At 50.7% G+C, this 16,797-nt stretch overlaps 1 protein-coding gene across 16 annotated transcripts in view; it reads right to left on the reverse strand.

The window, feature by feature from the left end:
* Ppp2r5c (protein phosphatase 2 regulatory subunit B'gamma) overlaps positions 1 to 16,797 on the reverse strand; it is a 129,547-nt gene that overhangs the window by 14,660 nt on the left and 98,090 nt on the right. For all 16 annotated transcript variants that reach the window (XM_063240826.1, XM_063240825.1, XM_063240827.1 and 13 more), the window contains 7 exons: positions 16,589 to 16,681; positions 16,379 to 16,509; positions 11,224 to 11,283; positions 10,588 to 10,696; positions 9,457 to 9,510; positions 4,346 to 4,516; positions 1,387 to 1,514 (listed from right to left, as the gene is read on the reverse strand). In XM_063240826.1, coding sequence (XP_063096896.1) covers positions 1,387 to 1,514; positions 4,346 to 4,516; positions 9,457 to 9,510; positions 10,588 to 10,696; positions 11,224 to 11,283; positions 16,379 to 16,509; positions 16,589 to 16,681 — 746 coding nt within the window. The remainder of the gene's footprint in view (positions 1 to 1,386; positions 1,515 to 4,345; positions 4,517 to 9,456; positions 9,511 to 10,587; positions 10,697 to 11,223; positions 11,284 to 16,378; positions 16,510 to 16,588; positions 16,682 to 16,797) is intronic.

The raw sequence follows: 16,797 nt of genomic DNA on the forward strand, positions 1-16,797 counted from the left end.
CTTTTAAATCCCAAAATGAGCTGTGTGACTAAGGCACAAGGTGAGGGGGATGCCTGCAGCCCTCAGGAACAAGCTGAGCACCCAGGAGAAGCAGAGCCCGCTGCCACCCAAGTGTGCCAGGGCAACACCGGGCCAGCGGTTAAAACCCAGTGAGCGAGCCCCAGAGCACTGTGCTCTGGGAAGCAGCAGGCTGTGCACGCATGACCCCACCGACAGGCCGTGGGACACTGAGGGAGCACAGCTGGCCCTGGGGTTCGCCGCCACCTGTTGTGTTCACTAAAATCCCAGAACGTGGCACGGAAACACTGCCGGCCACCCTCTGCCCTAGCCAGCGACCTGAGCGCCAAAGCCAGGACCAGCATGTGCCAGGCGCCTGGCGCAGCCCAGGCGCATCCCAGGCGCTCTGCGGACACCGGGTTCTTTAACTCATCTGCGAGCCAGCTCAAGGCGGTGGTAAAGCGAAGCGCTTCATCTATGCACTGCCGGCACCTGGGCCACCAGCGCAGTGCTGTGGCGGGTGCTGCACCCTCGCCTTCCAGAGGAGGAATGCAGCTGGGGAGAGCCTGCCCAGGCTCTGCCCTGCCCGTCTCTGCTGTCCTCCTGGGGTCCCGTGCTCTGGGGACTCTTGGGCTCTGGGCTGCGACAGGGCCTGCTTTGTGCTCAAGCATTGGGCAGGAAACAGGCCTGGCTGCTGCCTGAGGCTGCCCTGGGAGGCAAGCTGGCAGCCTGCAGTGCAGGAGGGCAGGACAGAGGTGCTCAGTCTCCCCAGGCCTGCCTTCCAGCGCGTGGACCAGGAACTGGGCTGGACGCCCCAGCTCTGCTCTTCCTGCTCTCAATTCAGTCATGATGAGAAGACACAAAGCTGAGTTAAACCCTCTGGTACTCACATTCACTTGAGTGACACGAGTACTTAAAAAGTTCGGTATTAAACATGGCCTGACACCCACAGGGACAGTGCTTTTTCTGGCCTCTTCAGGCTGCCCTGGGTCAGCTGGCCTCGCCAGCCTTGTTAGGTGGAGAATGAGAAGGGAATGGCTGTTCCCAGGCTGTGCATACGTCACTGCCCTCCTGTTCTCCAGGCTCCTGGGATGTGCCATGGGGCTCAGGGACCGGCTGAGAATCAGCTGGTGGCCACTGCGGTCCTGCTGAGTCTGAGCCCTTCGAGCTGGGGTGACTTTTGGCTCTCTAGGGGCTTCTGGGGGCTTGGAACAGAGTGGGTAGGCTAAACAAAAGGCCGAAGGTATAATCGCACTGCTATTTAACTCAGAATTATTTAAAAACAGACATTAAAACTTGAATTTTAATTCTGATTACACTAGCAACATCTAAAAATGCAACATCCAACCTGCAACATCCAAACACAGCCAGGACAGAGCTCGTTCTTACTTGTTCCAGTGGGTCTTTGAGTTGCGGTAGAGGGATGGAAACATGATAGGCAGGATCTTCGCTGCGTTGTCGCTGATTAAGCTCATAATATATTCATTGTTCCAGTAATACAGTGCTCGCTCTGCCACCTGCAAGACACAGGTCCTGCTGGTGAGCACCTCAGAGGTGTGCTGTGCAAATGGCCTTACCGGTGACTCTGCAAACAGGGTACTTACACTACACCTGAAGGTACCAGTTTTTCCATAAATTCAGAGTAGTTAGACTGTCACCTTCCAGAACCTTCAACAAAGAGGCAGCAGATAATATCCCCACATCAAGAAATCAAGACCATCGTCATTTGTGTCACTAGTCCACAGACGTTCATGCTCGATGCCAAGCCAGATGCTGGGGACACGAGACCTCTGCCCAGCACCAGCCCACCCTGCCCACGAGGTTGCTGGCATGATTCAGGCTCCGAGTGAGGGAGGTGGCCCATGCCCGGATGGGGTGGACAAAGGATGGGCGATTATCTGATTTACTAGTAAGGCTGAGCTTCTTGAGAGACAGTGCTGTGAGGAGTGTGCACCCACGTGGCCAGGCCCTGTGATATTGTGAGGATGCCAGAGGAGCAGCCAGCTAGGGGATCTACCACATGCAGGCCTCACTCTGGAGAGAGGAACGCGTTAGAGGTTCCCTCCCTGTGCAACACGAAGGTGAAGGACCTTGGTCAGATGTACCACTGCCACACCTGTCTCCATGTGCTGCCTCTCCAGGCATGTGGGAGCTCTAGGCTGAACACCAGAGACCCCCAGACACCTCGCCTGTCCTTGGAGACACACAGTACAGGAGGCTGAGCAGTCACAGATCCTGAGATCACAACGCAGAGGTGCAGGGGAAAGCTGAGAGAGATGGGAACTGGGGAGAGCTCCTCAGAGGGCGGGAAGTGGGGAGCTTTGAACACTGGGGTGCATCTGCTGAAGGGGGAGGGCAGCCTAAGAATGCAGTGCATGAAGCAAAAAAGAACAGCATTAATGGTTTCCGGGATAATTCTTAAGTTTTTTGTACTTTCTTTCTTTTTTTTTTTGGTACCGAGGATGGAATTTACGATGTCACACTTGCCAGGCAGGTGCTTATAACACTGAGCTAAATTCCTGGCCCAGTTTTTGTACTTTCAAAAAGCATCCACCTGTCCATCCACCCATCCATAAATAAATACTCATGGAAGAAACAGTTTAACCTTGAACTAGAAAAACAAAAGCCTAAGACACTTGATGGCTTGAGTTCTGGATTCTGTAGTTTCTTTTTTAACATTGTCAATTTTTTTCTTTGACAGAAATTTTAGGAATGTGCTGGCCTCATGTGTATGTTTCTGGAAGATTCTGGAATGTGCTTGGTGTGGATCTGGGTCCTCCAAGAAGAGACGCCAGTATGGGACTGAACACAGAGGAGGCGACAGAAAGAAGGGTAAGGAGGCCTGCAGTGAGGGGCCCTGGAGCCAGGCCGGAGACATGCTCGCCTGCTGTCCTGAGGACAGGAGAGGATGACAGGCCCCGCTCACACGTACTCCTTGCAGTGCAGGCTCAGCCCTGTGCTTCCCACCCAGGCTCTGATTTAAACCACACTGGACGTCGTTACCATGCCCGTCTCCTCGTGGGAGTTCAGTACCACCCGCCTCAGTGGCTACGTGAGCATCTGGGAGGAGGCTCTGGTTCTCAGGAGCCTCCCAGGCTCGGCTCCTCCAGGTGCCCTGGGGTGCTGTCCTACAGCTTCCCGCACACTGCTCACACCATGGGTTCCACAAACCATGGTTTTCTTGTCCCAGCTCCTAACGGGAAAATGCTCAGGAATCTTGAGATGAAGGCCCAGCATCCCTTCTCCAGCCAGCCCTCTGCCTAAGGCAGCCCACCTGCGGGCACACACGGAGCTGCTGGGCCCTCTGTGCCTGCTGTCCTGCCATCATGATGAAGGCCTAGGTGGGAGCCCAGGTCGGTTCTAGAAGTTATGAGAAAGGAGGAGGCCAGCAGGTCCAGCGGGAAGGGCTGGATGTGCTAGCCCAGGGAGGAGGCTGCGGCCCGCCTGGGGGTGAGAGGGAGTGGGGACCCCGCGGAAATGACTCTGACCGGGGCAGGAATGTGAGAGCGAGAGGAATCAGAAACACCAAGTTTTATAAGATATAAGGGGACACAACTTCCTACGCTGTCACAAATGAAGAGCTTACAAACTGAGACAGCCCCAGAGCAAGAAGGCCCCGCTGAGCTGAGCAACAAGGCTGCCCTACCACTGAGTTGCCCCCAGCTCCTGTTACTGTGAGACAGGGCTTCATCAAGTTGCCAGGCTGCCCAGCTCAGGTCTGAATGTACGATCCTCCTGCCTCAGCCTCCCAGAGTGCTAGGATTACAGGCACGTTCCACCACGTCCGGCCCAGAGCTGGAAATCCTTATCCTCCCGTCTGTTATTAGCACTGATAATTCAGTGTAGAAAATAAGGTCATGTGAGTATGGACAACACCAAGCTTGAAAATAAACAGCTTTACAGAGAAATCTTTAATTTAAATTTTGAATTTTGTTGTACTTGGGATTAAACTCAGGTTCTCCAGTATTCAAGGGTGGGCACCTGTCACTGAGTTATACTCTCAAATCTTTATTTTGAGATAGAGTCTCACTATGTAGCTCAGGCTGGCTTGAATTTATGACCCCCCTGCCTCAGCTTCCTGAGCAGCTAGGATTACAGGTGTGTACCACTACATCTGTTGAGGAGCCATGCTAAATCACGCTGAGAAAAATATTTTCAGTCAGGAGAACAGGATGTTGCAGTATATTTAACAGAATTAAAGTTCTAGCATTGTTTTGAAGTACAAGTAAAAATACGAATTTTACCTTTAAATTACACAAGCAGCAAAGCAAGAGCAGCTGTGCCCCAAACCCTTGATTTCCAAGTGAGCATGCTGAGTAATGCTGTGACCTTCCCCAGACCCACATACCTGGAAGTGCGGGCTGGAAACACATTTGGCTAGCTGCCGGAAAAGAGGTTCCATGATCTTCACGAATTCGGATGGCTCGATCACATCTAAAATCTCTTCTAATTCATTTAAGAACATTACTTCTTTTGGACTGTGAGTCTTTGGCCAGTATTTGAGAAGTGCCATGACCACCTGTGAAAGAAACAGTACAGAAAGTGACGTCACCGAGGGTAGCTCGGCTTTCATTAAGGTGTCCCACTGCAAAGCAGCAGAGCGAGGACCCAGATTCACAAGTGACCACCAGATAAAAAGGTCTGGTGTTCCAGGGTCTGGAGTCATGTGACAAAAACACTCTGAGCAAGCACCACGTCAGCAAACCAGATTGTCTGGGTGAGTGGGGCTGCTGTATGCTGGGCAAGCACTTCACTACTGAGCCATGCTCTAGCCTATGTCAGTTTTTGTTTAAATTAAAAAAAAAAAAAAAAAAAAAAAAGGAAAAAGAAAAAAAACTCCCCCCCCCCACCACAAATGCATGATTAAAGAATAAGCAGTTAGGCCAGATGATGTGGTGTACACCTATAGTCCCAGCACTCAGGAAGCTGAGGCCAGAGGACTGATGCAAGTTCCTGGCCACCCTGGACTACCAAGTGAGTTCAAGGCCAGCTTGGACTGCATATCAAGACCTTGTCTCAAAAAGAAAAGAAACCAAAACCAAAACCAAACAAAAACCCCAGCAGAATTAGCAGATCAGGGGGGAATCACACAGAGCACACAAGTTCATGTATGTGTGTTAGTGTGGAAGGAGACTGTGGAAACTGTTGCCACACATGTACACACCCACAACCCATTTTTCCTATGAACTGCCTGCACGTGTGCACACGTACATGCACACATCTGTGAGCACACAGTGTCCACACTGTGCTGCAAGCTCTTCACAGAGCGCTGGGAGGCAGCTGCCACTGACTCACACCTGCAGGTGCCCGTGGGAGGAAGCGCGTGTTCAGACCCACTGGCCCCGGCCACACCCCACTGGTGGACCTACTCATGAGCCCCAGAAATGCTCGCTGGGGGAGCTGTGGTGGCCATGGCTTGGTGGGAGTGGAGCAGCACCCTCAAGCGTGTGCTCTATTCAGCCAGGCCATGGCGGCCACGGCGGCCACCTCATTTGTGGTATCACGCACTCTGCTGTCTGCCCAAGCTCCTCAGCTAGAAACAGCTCTGCTGGCAACCTTTCCTTTTCATTTGTTCCTGTAATTTCCAAGTCTACTGAAATCAGACAAGTAGAATATACTCAGCTTGACTCAATGTGAATTAGTATTTCTAGAGTTTATATATCTTAGTTTAAAAATATACAAGGACCCCAAAGGCATTTAATAGTATACACACACGTATGGACACATTCACATTTTGACACCCAGTTGTACAAGTATAATCAATCATTTCAAAGCAGCTGCGCAGCCTGGTCCAAAAAATGTTGGAGAGCCCCGTCTCTGCCCCGTGGCAGGCTTGGAACTGCTGCAGAGGCCTTGTGCACGGCAGCTCTGGGAAACCCCACCAACTCTTGCTCAGGATTCCTTGGTGGGGATTAAGAAACAAAGGGAGAACTTACAAAAATTCACTCAGAATAATTATGTTTTGATGCTTTTGGCATTTGGCCTCCTGAATGATCTATGAAAGTACATTTATAAAAATCCACCATTTATTTAAAAGTGCTCTGAATTTTAGCATTTGACTTAAAAATCTACAAATGAAAGAACATCATTTAATGATTATCCTCCTGCTTGTAGCTCAAAATTCGTAAATATTTACTAAGTACCTATTTGGTGTGCCCTAGCCACTGTAAGGCCTACAGCTGATGTGATGGTTCTTAGTGCTGCTTACGGGCATTTGTCCACCAGAGTTTTACGAGGAGAAGGACTCACGGTAGTTTGTGAGCTACCCACTGTCCTACACGGCTGGGACGGTGTTATTCCTGGACTATTCTCACACTATCTGGACCTGCGCTGGCCGAGGCGCCTGATCTGGCTGCTCCCGAGGTGGCAGGATTCTGCAGCTGGGTGACCGCCTGGGGATGCTAACGCCGGGACAGTGGCTACACATGGGTAGGGAAGGCTCCAGGTTCCCAGTCCACTGGGAACTCACAAAGTGGCTGGTTCTTGGGAGGGTGGGTAAGTATGGGTAGTCGAGGGAGACCCTGCCCTGCTTTCCTGGGAGGAATAAGAGCTGCCACCAGGCCGGGCAGGTGAGGTGAGGAGACACAGGTCTGCCATGAGCCTCTAGTCTTACAAGTAGTAAATATTCATGTGCCCAGAAAGCTTCAGTCCAGCACACACAGCCCAAATGAAAAACACTAATTACAGGGTATATAAAAGGGGCAACAAACGTCCTTTATAAAGGTTTTTTTTTCATGGTGCTGGGCACTGCACCCAGGGCTTTGAACTGCACCACATCTCCAGGTCTTTAGTTTGAGATGGTCTAAGCTGCTCAGGATAGACTCAGACATGAGATCCTCCTGTCTCAGCCTCCCAGGATGCTAACATTACAGGTGTGCCACAGGTAGATCACATCCACAGGAGCATTCCTGAGCCCTGACAGTGAGAGTCCCACCCGGGCAGGCCTGGGGCCCACGCATGCCCCACACAAGTGCCAACTTCACGAGCGCCTATGCTTGGTCTTGCTGCTGCTGAGCATTCACCACTTGGATCAGACAACACGGCCTCTGTGTTTTCTAAGTGTGATTCTGAAGGAGGAAATTTACTGAGGTGAGGGGTGAGACACTTTTAGGGCAAAGCTGCTTCTGTAGTCAGGATGGTGCCACCACGTCACCGTGTGGAAGGAACAGGAAACGCAGTGGTCCAGTGTGCAGCTTGTTCTGCACGGGTGTCTGTGAGCGAAAGCCCCTACCTCCAGTTAGACAGCCGGGGAAGGGGACAGGATTTAGGCTGGGACAGCCCATGGCTGGGTGGTGACCCGAGGGGAAGCCACAGTACAGCATGGGGCTCTTTAGCTGTTACCAGGTGTGAGGAGCATGCAGAGAAAAACCATCACACAAAAACGCAGCTTGCTTTTCCTCTTCTGTATCTGTCTTTACTTAGGTTTCTGATAACAAACAGAGGCAGGGTTGCTGGAATTTCTTTACATATTGCTTTCTCAGGAAGAGCTCTCTCCCTTCAGTTTGGAGATGTTAGATATGGACAGGGGAATTAGGGCATGTGAACATGGAAGAGAATACCATATAGAAAGACAGTAAAGAGGATGAAAGCCCCACATCCTCGTGGAAACTGGAGTAGGCAGGTTGACTGGGCTTGGAGAGGAGTCTGATAGGGTCCAGGGCCTCTCATTTTGGTTCCAAACTCTAGGAGCCTGGAGCCCAGCGGGGCGAGGCCCGGGATGGGCTCCTGCAGGCCCACAGTGGCCCCGCCTCTGCAATCCGGAGTTTCCTGTGTGAGATGGGGAGTCCACACACAAGTCAAGAGCTTAAAAGAAAGCAGAGCCCAGAAACTGGTGTAACATGAGAAACCACTAAGATTTCTCTGCATTTCCTTTATAAAATGGGACAGACAGGACTCAGGAATTATAATATCCGCCTTTTCTATTAGGACAGCCATTTTAAAAAGAGGATTCAAATGTTTAAAGTAGCACCTGATGCTCCTTATTTCTGTTACTCAGTAATGAAAAGCAAGCTAGTTCTAAAAAGCAGGCAGTGCACTGAAACGCGCTCTTCTCCACAGAGGACATGCATGGCCAACAGCCAGAGCCTCGAGAGCAGCACGTCAGTCACCCAGGAAGTGCCACACACAGCCTCACAGGGTGCACCGCACACCACTGGGAAGGCTGCGACACTAAGGTGCCTATTCTCGAGAAGAGGGACGCACACTGGGGAGGATGCAGAGGTACAGGGAGCCCTGCGTGCTGTGGAAGTGGCCGTGGCTGTGGAAACGGATGGTGGCTGCAGAGAGCTGATGACCACGTAACTCAGCAAGCCCACTTCTGGGGAGACAGCTTGACAAGTGAAGCAGATGAACACACACACGCACAGCTGTGTTCACAGCTCACTGTTCACAGTGGCCGAGAGCGGGGAGTGCCCCAGCGCCCACTGATGAGTGAGCAGAACTCGATCTGAACATGCGAGGGAATGCTTTTCAGTGACAAGGAGGGTGATGTTCTGACCCCGGGTGATGATGCCTGCAGGCCTCAGGCTAAGGAAGAGGGGCCAGGCACAGAAGGAAGACCCCCAAGTGATTCCACATATACAGGCAGCTGGGATTCTCGGTCATATGTTAGCGGGTGTTGGGGTCAAGGACCAGGGTGTGGTCATTTCATGGGTCCGGAGTGTCTGTCTGAGATGGTGATGTTTTGGAAACAGTGATGTTGAGGGGATGGATGACAGAGAACATAATTGATGCCATCGAACTGTACATTTAGAATGGTCAAAAGGCAAACTTCATGTTATATATGTGTACATTTTACCATAATTTAAAAAGTTAATAGTGTAATATGTCAAACTTCTGAGTTATATACTTTGAATAGGAACATGGTAGACATGTGAATCATACCTTACTAATTTTACTGATTTTAAAAAGTGTATGCAAGCGCTCAGATTGGCACCTGACATACCTGCTTTCTGTTAACCTTGGCTAGCATAGCCTTTTGAGAATTTTTAATTAAGATTAAAAATGCTAAGAAAATGAGAGATCCTTCCTTCACCTGTGACACACTGATTACCAGACAGTGCCACACTTCCCTTGGACAGAGCTTTCAGGGAACAGCCCCTTTTAGTAAGATAGCACTGCATACCCCCTTGCAACGCCTCTGCCTGGAGCTGGCACGCGTGGTCACACCAGGCAGAGGCGGAGGGCTCTGCTGTATGCGGGTGGTGGCGACAGCACCCGGGGACTCTGCATTTGAGGGCCCAGGCACAGCACGACAGGCTGATCGCAGATTCTCAGAAAAGGAACCAGCAGCGGCCCTGCCACCCTCAGAGACCCGTGCCACGAGACAAGCTTGGCCTGCTCCTGAGTGCCACGAATGAAGAGGAAACACTGCTCGGCAGCGTCAGGAAGCAGGCATGCTACACTGTGACACTCGGGAGGCACACGCATTCACACGCGCAGTGGGCAGTGCACACTTACTGGCTCGGTGAGGGTGCTGTCCTTCTCCAGAAACTGCACAACACAGTACGCCAGCTGGGAAGCAAGAGGAGGAGCAGCGTCAGTGCTGGACGTGTCCATGGGACCATCACCGTGAAACAACCTCCTGGGCCAGCCAGGGCCTGACATGGCCAGGGTGGGACCCCGGGATTGATGCTCAACCCATAATCCTTTCCTCATTAAATGGGGATAAATTTGAAGACAAAAAAATAAAAAACCAAAAAAACCAAAAACCAAAAACCAAAAAACAGAAAAATCAGGAAACATCTTTTAGACATTGGCAAATCAACCCAGTGTACAGGGATTCTTGTCCTTTTGAAGATTAGAATGAGTAAATAATCTAACAGTTGGAAAATAATTAAAATGTGGTTTTCTCTCCAATTTCTCAACTATTAATTCCACTAGTATAACAATGTGATAACATACTGGCTGGGCATAAAAATGTTAGCAGTTAACAGCAATTAGAGGAAATAAGTAAAAGCTGTCGCAGGAAGCCAGTGTCTTGAGCTGAGCACAGAATACACTTTCTGTCATTCACCCCACACTGCCACTCCCAAAGTGAGGCTGCTGAAGCGCAGTCCTCATGCTCTGACCCCGGTGGCCAGGCTGCCCGGGCCAGGCTGGGTGACAGCGAATGTAACCAACACATGAGGGCTGCTGAAGGGAGTGCCAATGGCTGCAGTGCCGCCTTCAGCACGGTCAGGGCCTGCCTAGGAAAGCGTGCAGCGAACCCACCCACTTCTCCTAGGTGAACAGTAACTAACCAAGCAGTAACCACTTGCTCACTTACCAATGTAACTACAGGAGGTTCCAGCAGTTTCAAAAACCTACTTTTTAGAAAACTGTGTCTCAGGCCATTTGACTGGCCATGAGCTCGAGGGTGCTGAAAACCAGCACCAAGGACAAGCTGTCTCTTGAGCAGCCCCCGACTCCTTGAGAGCTAGCCAATTTCTCCTCTGGGCCATGGCTAACTTCCCAGTCCTGCACCCAGGCGCAAGTTCTGACCTCACGGCAGGAGTCTACCCTGCTGTTACTGTGTTACTGCTCCGACTTGTTACCAGAGTCACTAGTGAGACTCGCTCCCGGGTACAGCTAGGAGCTGTGGCCTCTTACCTGGGGATGGTAGACACTCAATGACTTCACCTTGTGCAAAGGCAGTAACACCTTCAATAAGAAAATCTTGTGCTCTTCTTTGAGTGGTAAGGCAAATCCATTAATTATACTGTAATGACAAAATGTATTCGAAGCTTGAATATTTAGATTTCATATCATAATCAAATGTCTCCCCCACCAGAACCTTAAGCTGCTAATGTTCACTGAATTCCCAAAGAAACACAGGTGAAAAGTACTTGCAGTATATCTACCTCAGTACCCTGTTTGGAAACAGTGTTAGTGCAGCTATGTAAAATTGCTTACCAATTAAAAAAAATAGCAAGCAAAAACTTTCCTTGGACAAAGACGATGAAAGTTTTGAAATGTTAATTGTAAGTATGTATATGAAAAATCCATAGTCAAAAAGCAATTTGAGATTATTAGCATTCACTCAATATAAAAATGTACAATCTATTCTTCTAATAAGCTTCTCTTACAAACTTCTTATGTTACTATTTTTAACACTGCTCACCAGGAAATAACTGAAATCCCGTAGTTTCCATAGTAATGATACCAAGGTGTATGGTGTACCTACAGAACCATAATGGGGACAGATGTGCCATTCGGTCACTGGCTACCAGCCACACAGAGTCTTACCTCCCCAATATTTCCAGTAATTCTGCTATGCCATTGTGATGCTCTGTTTCATAAATAAACCTGGAAAAATAACAATTTGTCTATTACAATCAGACGCTGAAATAACACCTGGAAAGACTAAAATCCCCTGGATAAGGAAAAAAGCCCGCAGGAGGAAAGCTGGGCCGTGAGCAGCATGGCGCTTGTGAAATTCCACACAGGCTGGGGATGCAGCTCTGTGGTCCGGCCCAAGAGGCCCCGGGCTTCTTACCCACCCAGAGCTGCATAAACAGAAAAACCAAAACAAACAACAGCACTTCTGTCACTGCCTCAGGAACCCTGCGGGCACCGGGAGGCTCCCTGAAGCCTGGAGACACGAATGCCTGTGGTGGAGAGTGTCCTCTCAGGTCTCTTCCCGGACTGTAATGACGTATTTTAAAATTTTTTTGGCCTTAGTTTTGAAACAGGGTCTTGCTGTGTGGGCTCAGAACTCTCTAGGTAGTCAAGGCTGGCCTTGAACTCAGGCCTCCTGCCTTGGTCTCCTTCGCGCTGAGATTACAGGTACAAGGTACTACCCTTAGCTCCAGGATGTTATTTTGAAAAATTTCAAGTATCCAGAAAGGTGTTAAGAAGTTTATTGTGTACACTCATGTTTCAGTCATGCAGACTCCGTCACTTACAATTTGCTCTATTTTTTTGTAACACATATGCTCTTCACCTTTCTATCGAGTCATTAATCCACCTAACATTTTTATTGCATTTTGCTTTAGGCTGATGTCTTACTCAGTTTTAAAGCTCTCAGTGTTGAGCACGATTGCTGCAAAAGACAGACACGACCTCCTCTAATACATTTCTTGGGCTGTGTCGCTCCCTTCTCCACTGACAATTTGCACACCTTCTGAGCTGACGCACACGTCACTCCTGAGGTGCCATCTGCTTGAGCCCTCGTCCCCTTCCACAGAGCAGGCTCTTCCTGCTGAGCTCCCAGGCCCGCACGCCACCCTGTGTGTCAGCCGGTCTCCTTCGTCTCCCTCCAGACAGAATGAGGACTTCTCATTACTGTGTTCATGGTGCTAGGACCAAGTCTGGCATCTGGGTAGGGGGCAGGAACACGTCAGGAGGCAGGAAAACGTCTTCCCGCGGAAGGACTCCCTTGGAAAAGGAAGCCCGCATCTGCCCCTCGGGCAGGCAACACCGCGCCCATCTACCCTGACATGTGCAGAGGGTGGCATGAAGCCAGGTACTGGGAAATGTTCCTGCCAGCACAGGAAACTTCATTTAGAGACAGCTCTCGGCCAAAAGTCACCTTGTGAAGATTCAAACATCGGACTGAAATTTCAGCACATCAAGAACCAGAGCAGTGACCTTAAAGTGGAGAACGGGCAAACATTCGCAGACACGAACCAGGTGTGGGGATGGGTCTGCACACCTGCAGGTCTCCAAATGGCCAGGATCCATGCAGGGACCATGGCTTGGGCTGAGCCCCAAAGGCAGGTTTCTGACAGACTCACAAAGGTAGGGCACAAAGAGGGACAGAACTAAGTTCTGTAAAATAGGGTGATGGGGAGGGACAGGCAAGGCACTGAGGCCACCGGGTAAACTGAGACACAGCCCATAGGTGTCAGGACCAGCACTGAGCAAGGGAACACGAAACACAGAGGTGCTGGGTGTGGTGATGCTTGCCTGTAATCCCAGCACTCGGGGCCAGGAGGTCACTGTGAATTCGAGGCCAGCATGAGTTCAGCCCGAACTACACAGTGAGACCCTGTGTCAAAAAACAGAAGAGAAGGAACAGAAGAGGAAGAGGAAGAGGAAGAGGAAGGAGGAGGAGGATGAGGAGGAGCAGATGGTGCAGCTGGCCTGGAAGCGCAGCAGGGCGTCCTGGGAGAGCTGGCAGCAGAGTGCGCGGAAGGAGCCGCACGGCTCCCATCACCTGCTTCCTAAAGCAACCCGACCGTGCACTCTCCAAGCATTGGTTCTTAGCTTCTGGTTATTCTAATTCAGTCTGAAGTGAGTATGAGAAAGCAAGTGGGAAGAGCTGTCCTCTGTGCTTTTCCAGAGGGGGCGAGGCTGGAGGGAAGCGTGGGCTCTGTTCAGGGCAGGCCCAGGGGTGCTCCCCCTGCCAGAAGAGGCCCAAACCTCTGCTCTCAGGCTGCAGACCGAGGCCACCAATCTGCAGGACATGCTCCGGACCTCATGTGGCAGACGGCCTGCTTTCCCTCCTGGGGCAGCCGTCCTGTGACCTGCCTTGCCAACACAAAGGTGGAACTAACCTACGCCAGCGTCAGGCTGAAGCCTAGACTCAGAAGACTGGTAGCTTCAGTGGGCCTCCTTGCCAGAGCAGCAGTTTCCTGCAAGAAGCTGCATACCCAAGGCCTCAAGGACATGAGTGAGAAGTCCTCACAGACACCCAGCCCTGCAGACAGCCTGTGGAATGGGACTGTTCAGAGCCCAGGGAAGGGGACAGGCTTCTTAGAACAGCAGACGGTGACTTAAGTCTAACCAGAGTGACAGTGGAAATGTCAGCACTCTCAGAAGGTCAAACCAGTACACTGAGAAGGCCTTTTCTTACAAGGCACTGCTGCACAGCGGGGAACCCCTGCCTGAAATACCCAGACTGGCAATGTTCTAGATGCCAGAGGTCTTCAGATGTTAGGACTTTTGTGTGTGTGTACATATATATGTACATATATTATATATTTAATGTAACATTTTTATATATATTTAAAATCTTAAGGATGGAACCCAAGTTGAAAGCTGAAATTCATTTATGTCTTTTATATATAGCTTGAAGGTAATTTTATATAATATTTTCACTGTGATTTTAAAATTTTTTAAAATTAAAAATTACTTTTCTGCTGGGTATGGTGGCTCACACCTGCAATCCCAGCACTTGGGAGGCTGAGGCAATCTGAGACCAGCCTGGGCTACAGTGAGCTTTGTGAGTTTCAGACTATCCTGGGCTGCAAAGTGAGCTCAAGGCCAGCCTGAACTGCATAGTAAGACTCTGTCTCAAAAAGACCAAAAAAGAAAAAAAATTACTTTTCTGCGATGAGGTCTTGCTCTATGGCCCAGGCCAGCCTGGCTTTCCCAGGTTCAAACAACCTCCTGGCTTCGCCTCCAGCAGCTGGGCTGTGGTGTGCTGCGCCTGCAGGGGCCACATTTCTGCGGAGGCACAGGAGTGCAATTTTCCATCTTCAGGTTGTGTCAGTACAAAGTTTTTAAAGTTTGGAGCACTCTCGATTTCATAGTCTGGATTTGTGCTCAGCCTGTATTTCACGGAACTTAGAGGAACTAAACACATCTTTCAAGGACCTTTTTTTTCTTCTGTGAAAATGATAGTTATGGCCCAAACCAATTAGAATCTAAGTAACAGGCTTGCTTTGGTTGTACATAGCAAGATAATTATAGAAAAGATTACTTAAAGAGAAAATCCACAAAATCATCACATTCTGGCACTGATCCTTTAGTGTGGACTCAACTGAATCATGTGTAATTCTTTAATGTGGTGTTTCACAGATTTGTGGTTCTGCTATCTGAACAAAACCTACTTGTGTTGAGGAAACAAAAACACTGTGGGAAAAGCTTTAATTTTAGGACTAAAAGGCTGAAATTTAAATTGTGTCTGTGAGATGTTACTTAAATCCTGTATATCATGTTTGATTGTAAGGACACTGGCCAGGTAAAGATCCTGTTAAAGAGGAGCAGTAGGACATGAGGTAGAGAACCACATGTGGGAGTGACGTCACTGGGACCAGGGCTGGCATGCTGGGCCAGGCTGCCTTCAGCCCCAGGCTCCTTCACGTAAACGGGACACGCGCACTCGGAAGGCATTCACAGGAAAGCCGCACATAGTGAGCGGCTCCAACGCCAAAGTGCGGATGGCACGAAGAACGGGACTGGAACTGATCCCCGTGACTCCAAGCACGGGACTGCACACGGGGCTGGAAGGGATGCAAGGGACAAGGGCTGGCCCTCAGCTGCGGCTCTCAGGCTACGTGGCTGCCCACCGCTTCCCTGGCTCAGTCACTGCGGCTAAAGAAAGGCCGCCGGCACACGCATGGCTGTGGGGGCACCATGGGCCCCACTGCTGGGAAGTAACTCACTCACTTATCCCACAGGGGACACCATCACCGCCCTGTCACGGTTAGGATCCATCTCTTCCCTAGGTCACCTCAGAGCTAATTCATGTCTGAGACAGACTAACCTACGAAGCCAAAAGCTGCAGGTGAAGTGCTCATGTGCTACATTTTCCAGGAATGCATAAGGAGTGGCATGAGCTATTTCCCTTGCCAGCCAGTGTTCACCCAGTGCCACTGCAGCGCGTGACCTACGGGCCACGTGGGGAGGCTGTCCTTGGGGATGGAGCTGAGCCCTCCCTATCAGGCAGGGCTTCTAACTGAAGGGACATTCCGGGAACTGGCAGCGGGGGGCTGGCAGGCCAGTGGGTAGGGGAGGACGGCCCGGGAGGGCCACACGGGAGCAGGGTGTGAGCAGGGGTGGCCAGAGAAAGCTGCACCTGTCACACAGAGGCAGTGACAGGCACATGTGTCTGGTTGGGGGGCAGTGAGGGCGCAAGAATGAATGTGCTTGGCCAGAGCCACAACCAGGGGCAGGAGGTAATGGCGCGAGAGGGAGGTCACGGCCATGGCCACGGCCAGCCTTGCGCTTGGATGCTGGAGTGTTTCTTCTGTGCTCTGGGCTGCTGGCCCTGAGACAGGCATGGCACTGGACAGCTGTCCACTCTGCCTCCCCAGCCTCCAGCCAGGTCTGCTCTCTGCCCACCTCACCTCTCAGCTCTCACATCTCCCCAGGCTAAGGTTGTCACCTCCCTCTGCACTGTCCCCTCCCACCCTCCCGGAGGACCCATGAAGAGTGAGCAGTACATGGGTGGAAGGGTCAAGCCGTTGGGACCAAATTGGTCCAACACACTTTAGGGCAGCGTGCAGGATCACGGTGGGCTCTGAGGGGCCAGGGTGGGGGTACCGGGGGGCTAGCGGGACAGGGGTGGGAAGGGAGGAAGGAAGGGAGAGCTGGCCTGGCCCCTGCACCATGTAACCCAGGTCCCTATGCATGACAAGCAGGCTGTCAACCTGCCCTGGGGCTAACCTACACCAAGGACCAGAGGACGACCTGAAGTGTGGTGGTGAGCAGCCCCACGCATGGAGGGACTTACCTATAAAATATATTATTTATCTGTTTCCTGATGTATGCTCTCAGGCCTAGGAACTTCCCGTAGATTCTGTGAAGGGTGGTTTTAAGAAAATCTCTCTCTCGAGGATCCTCACTGTCGAAGAGCTCTAAAAGCTTCCAGAGGAAAGAGAAATTCAGTGCCCCGCGGAGCGGGCTGCAGCTCAGGTTGGCAGTCCCCGCTCCCTGGACTTACCTGCAACACGAACTTCTGATCAATATATTTCTTTGCTATGTTAGGCTGGAAATCTGGAGACTCTAAAAATCTTAAGAAAAATTCATAAACAAGCTAGGGAGGGAAAAAAACAACAATGCGTCAACATAGTGTTTTATCAATTGGAGATTAAAATACACTAGAAGTTGAACCTTTATTTGCCTGAAAATACTAGGCTTTTTAAAAAGGCC

Source organism: Cavia porcellus, unplaced genomic scaffold, assembly GCF_034190915.1.
Source record: "Cavia porcellus strain 051 isolate PalLab524CR breed Dunkin Hartley unplaced genomic scaffold, mCavPor4.1 scaffold_31, whole genome shotgun sequence".
Classification (NCBI taxonomy): domain Eukaryota; kingdom Metazoa; phylum Chordata; class Mammalia; order Rodentia; family Caviidae; genus Cavia; species Cavia porcellus.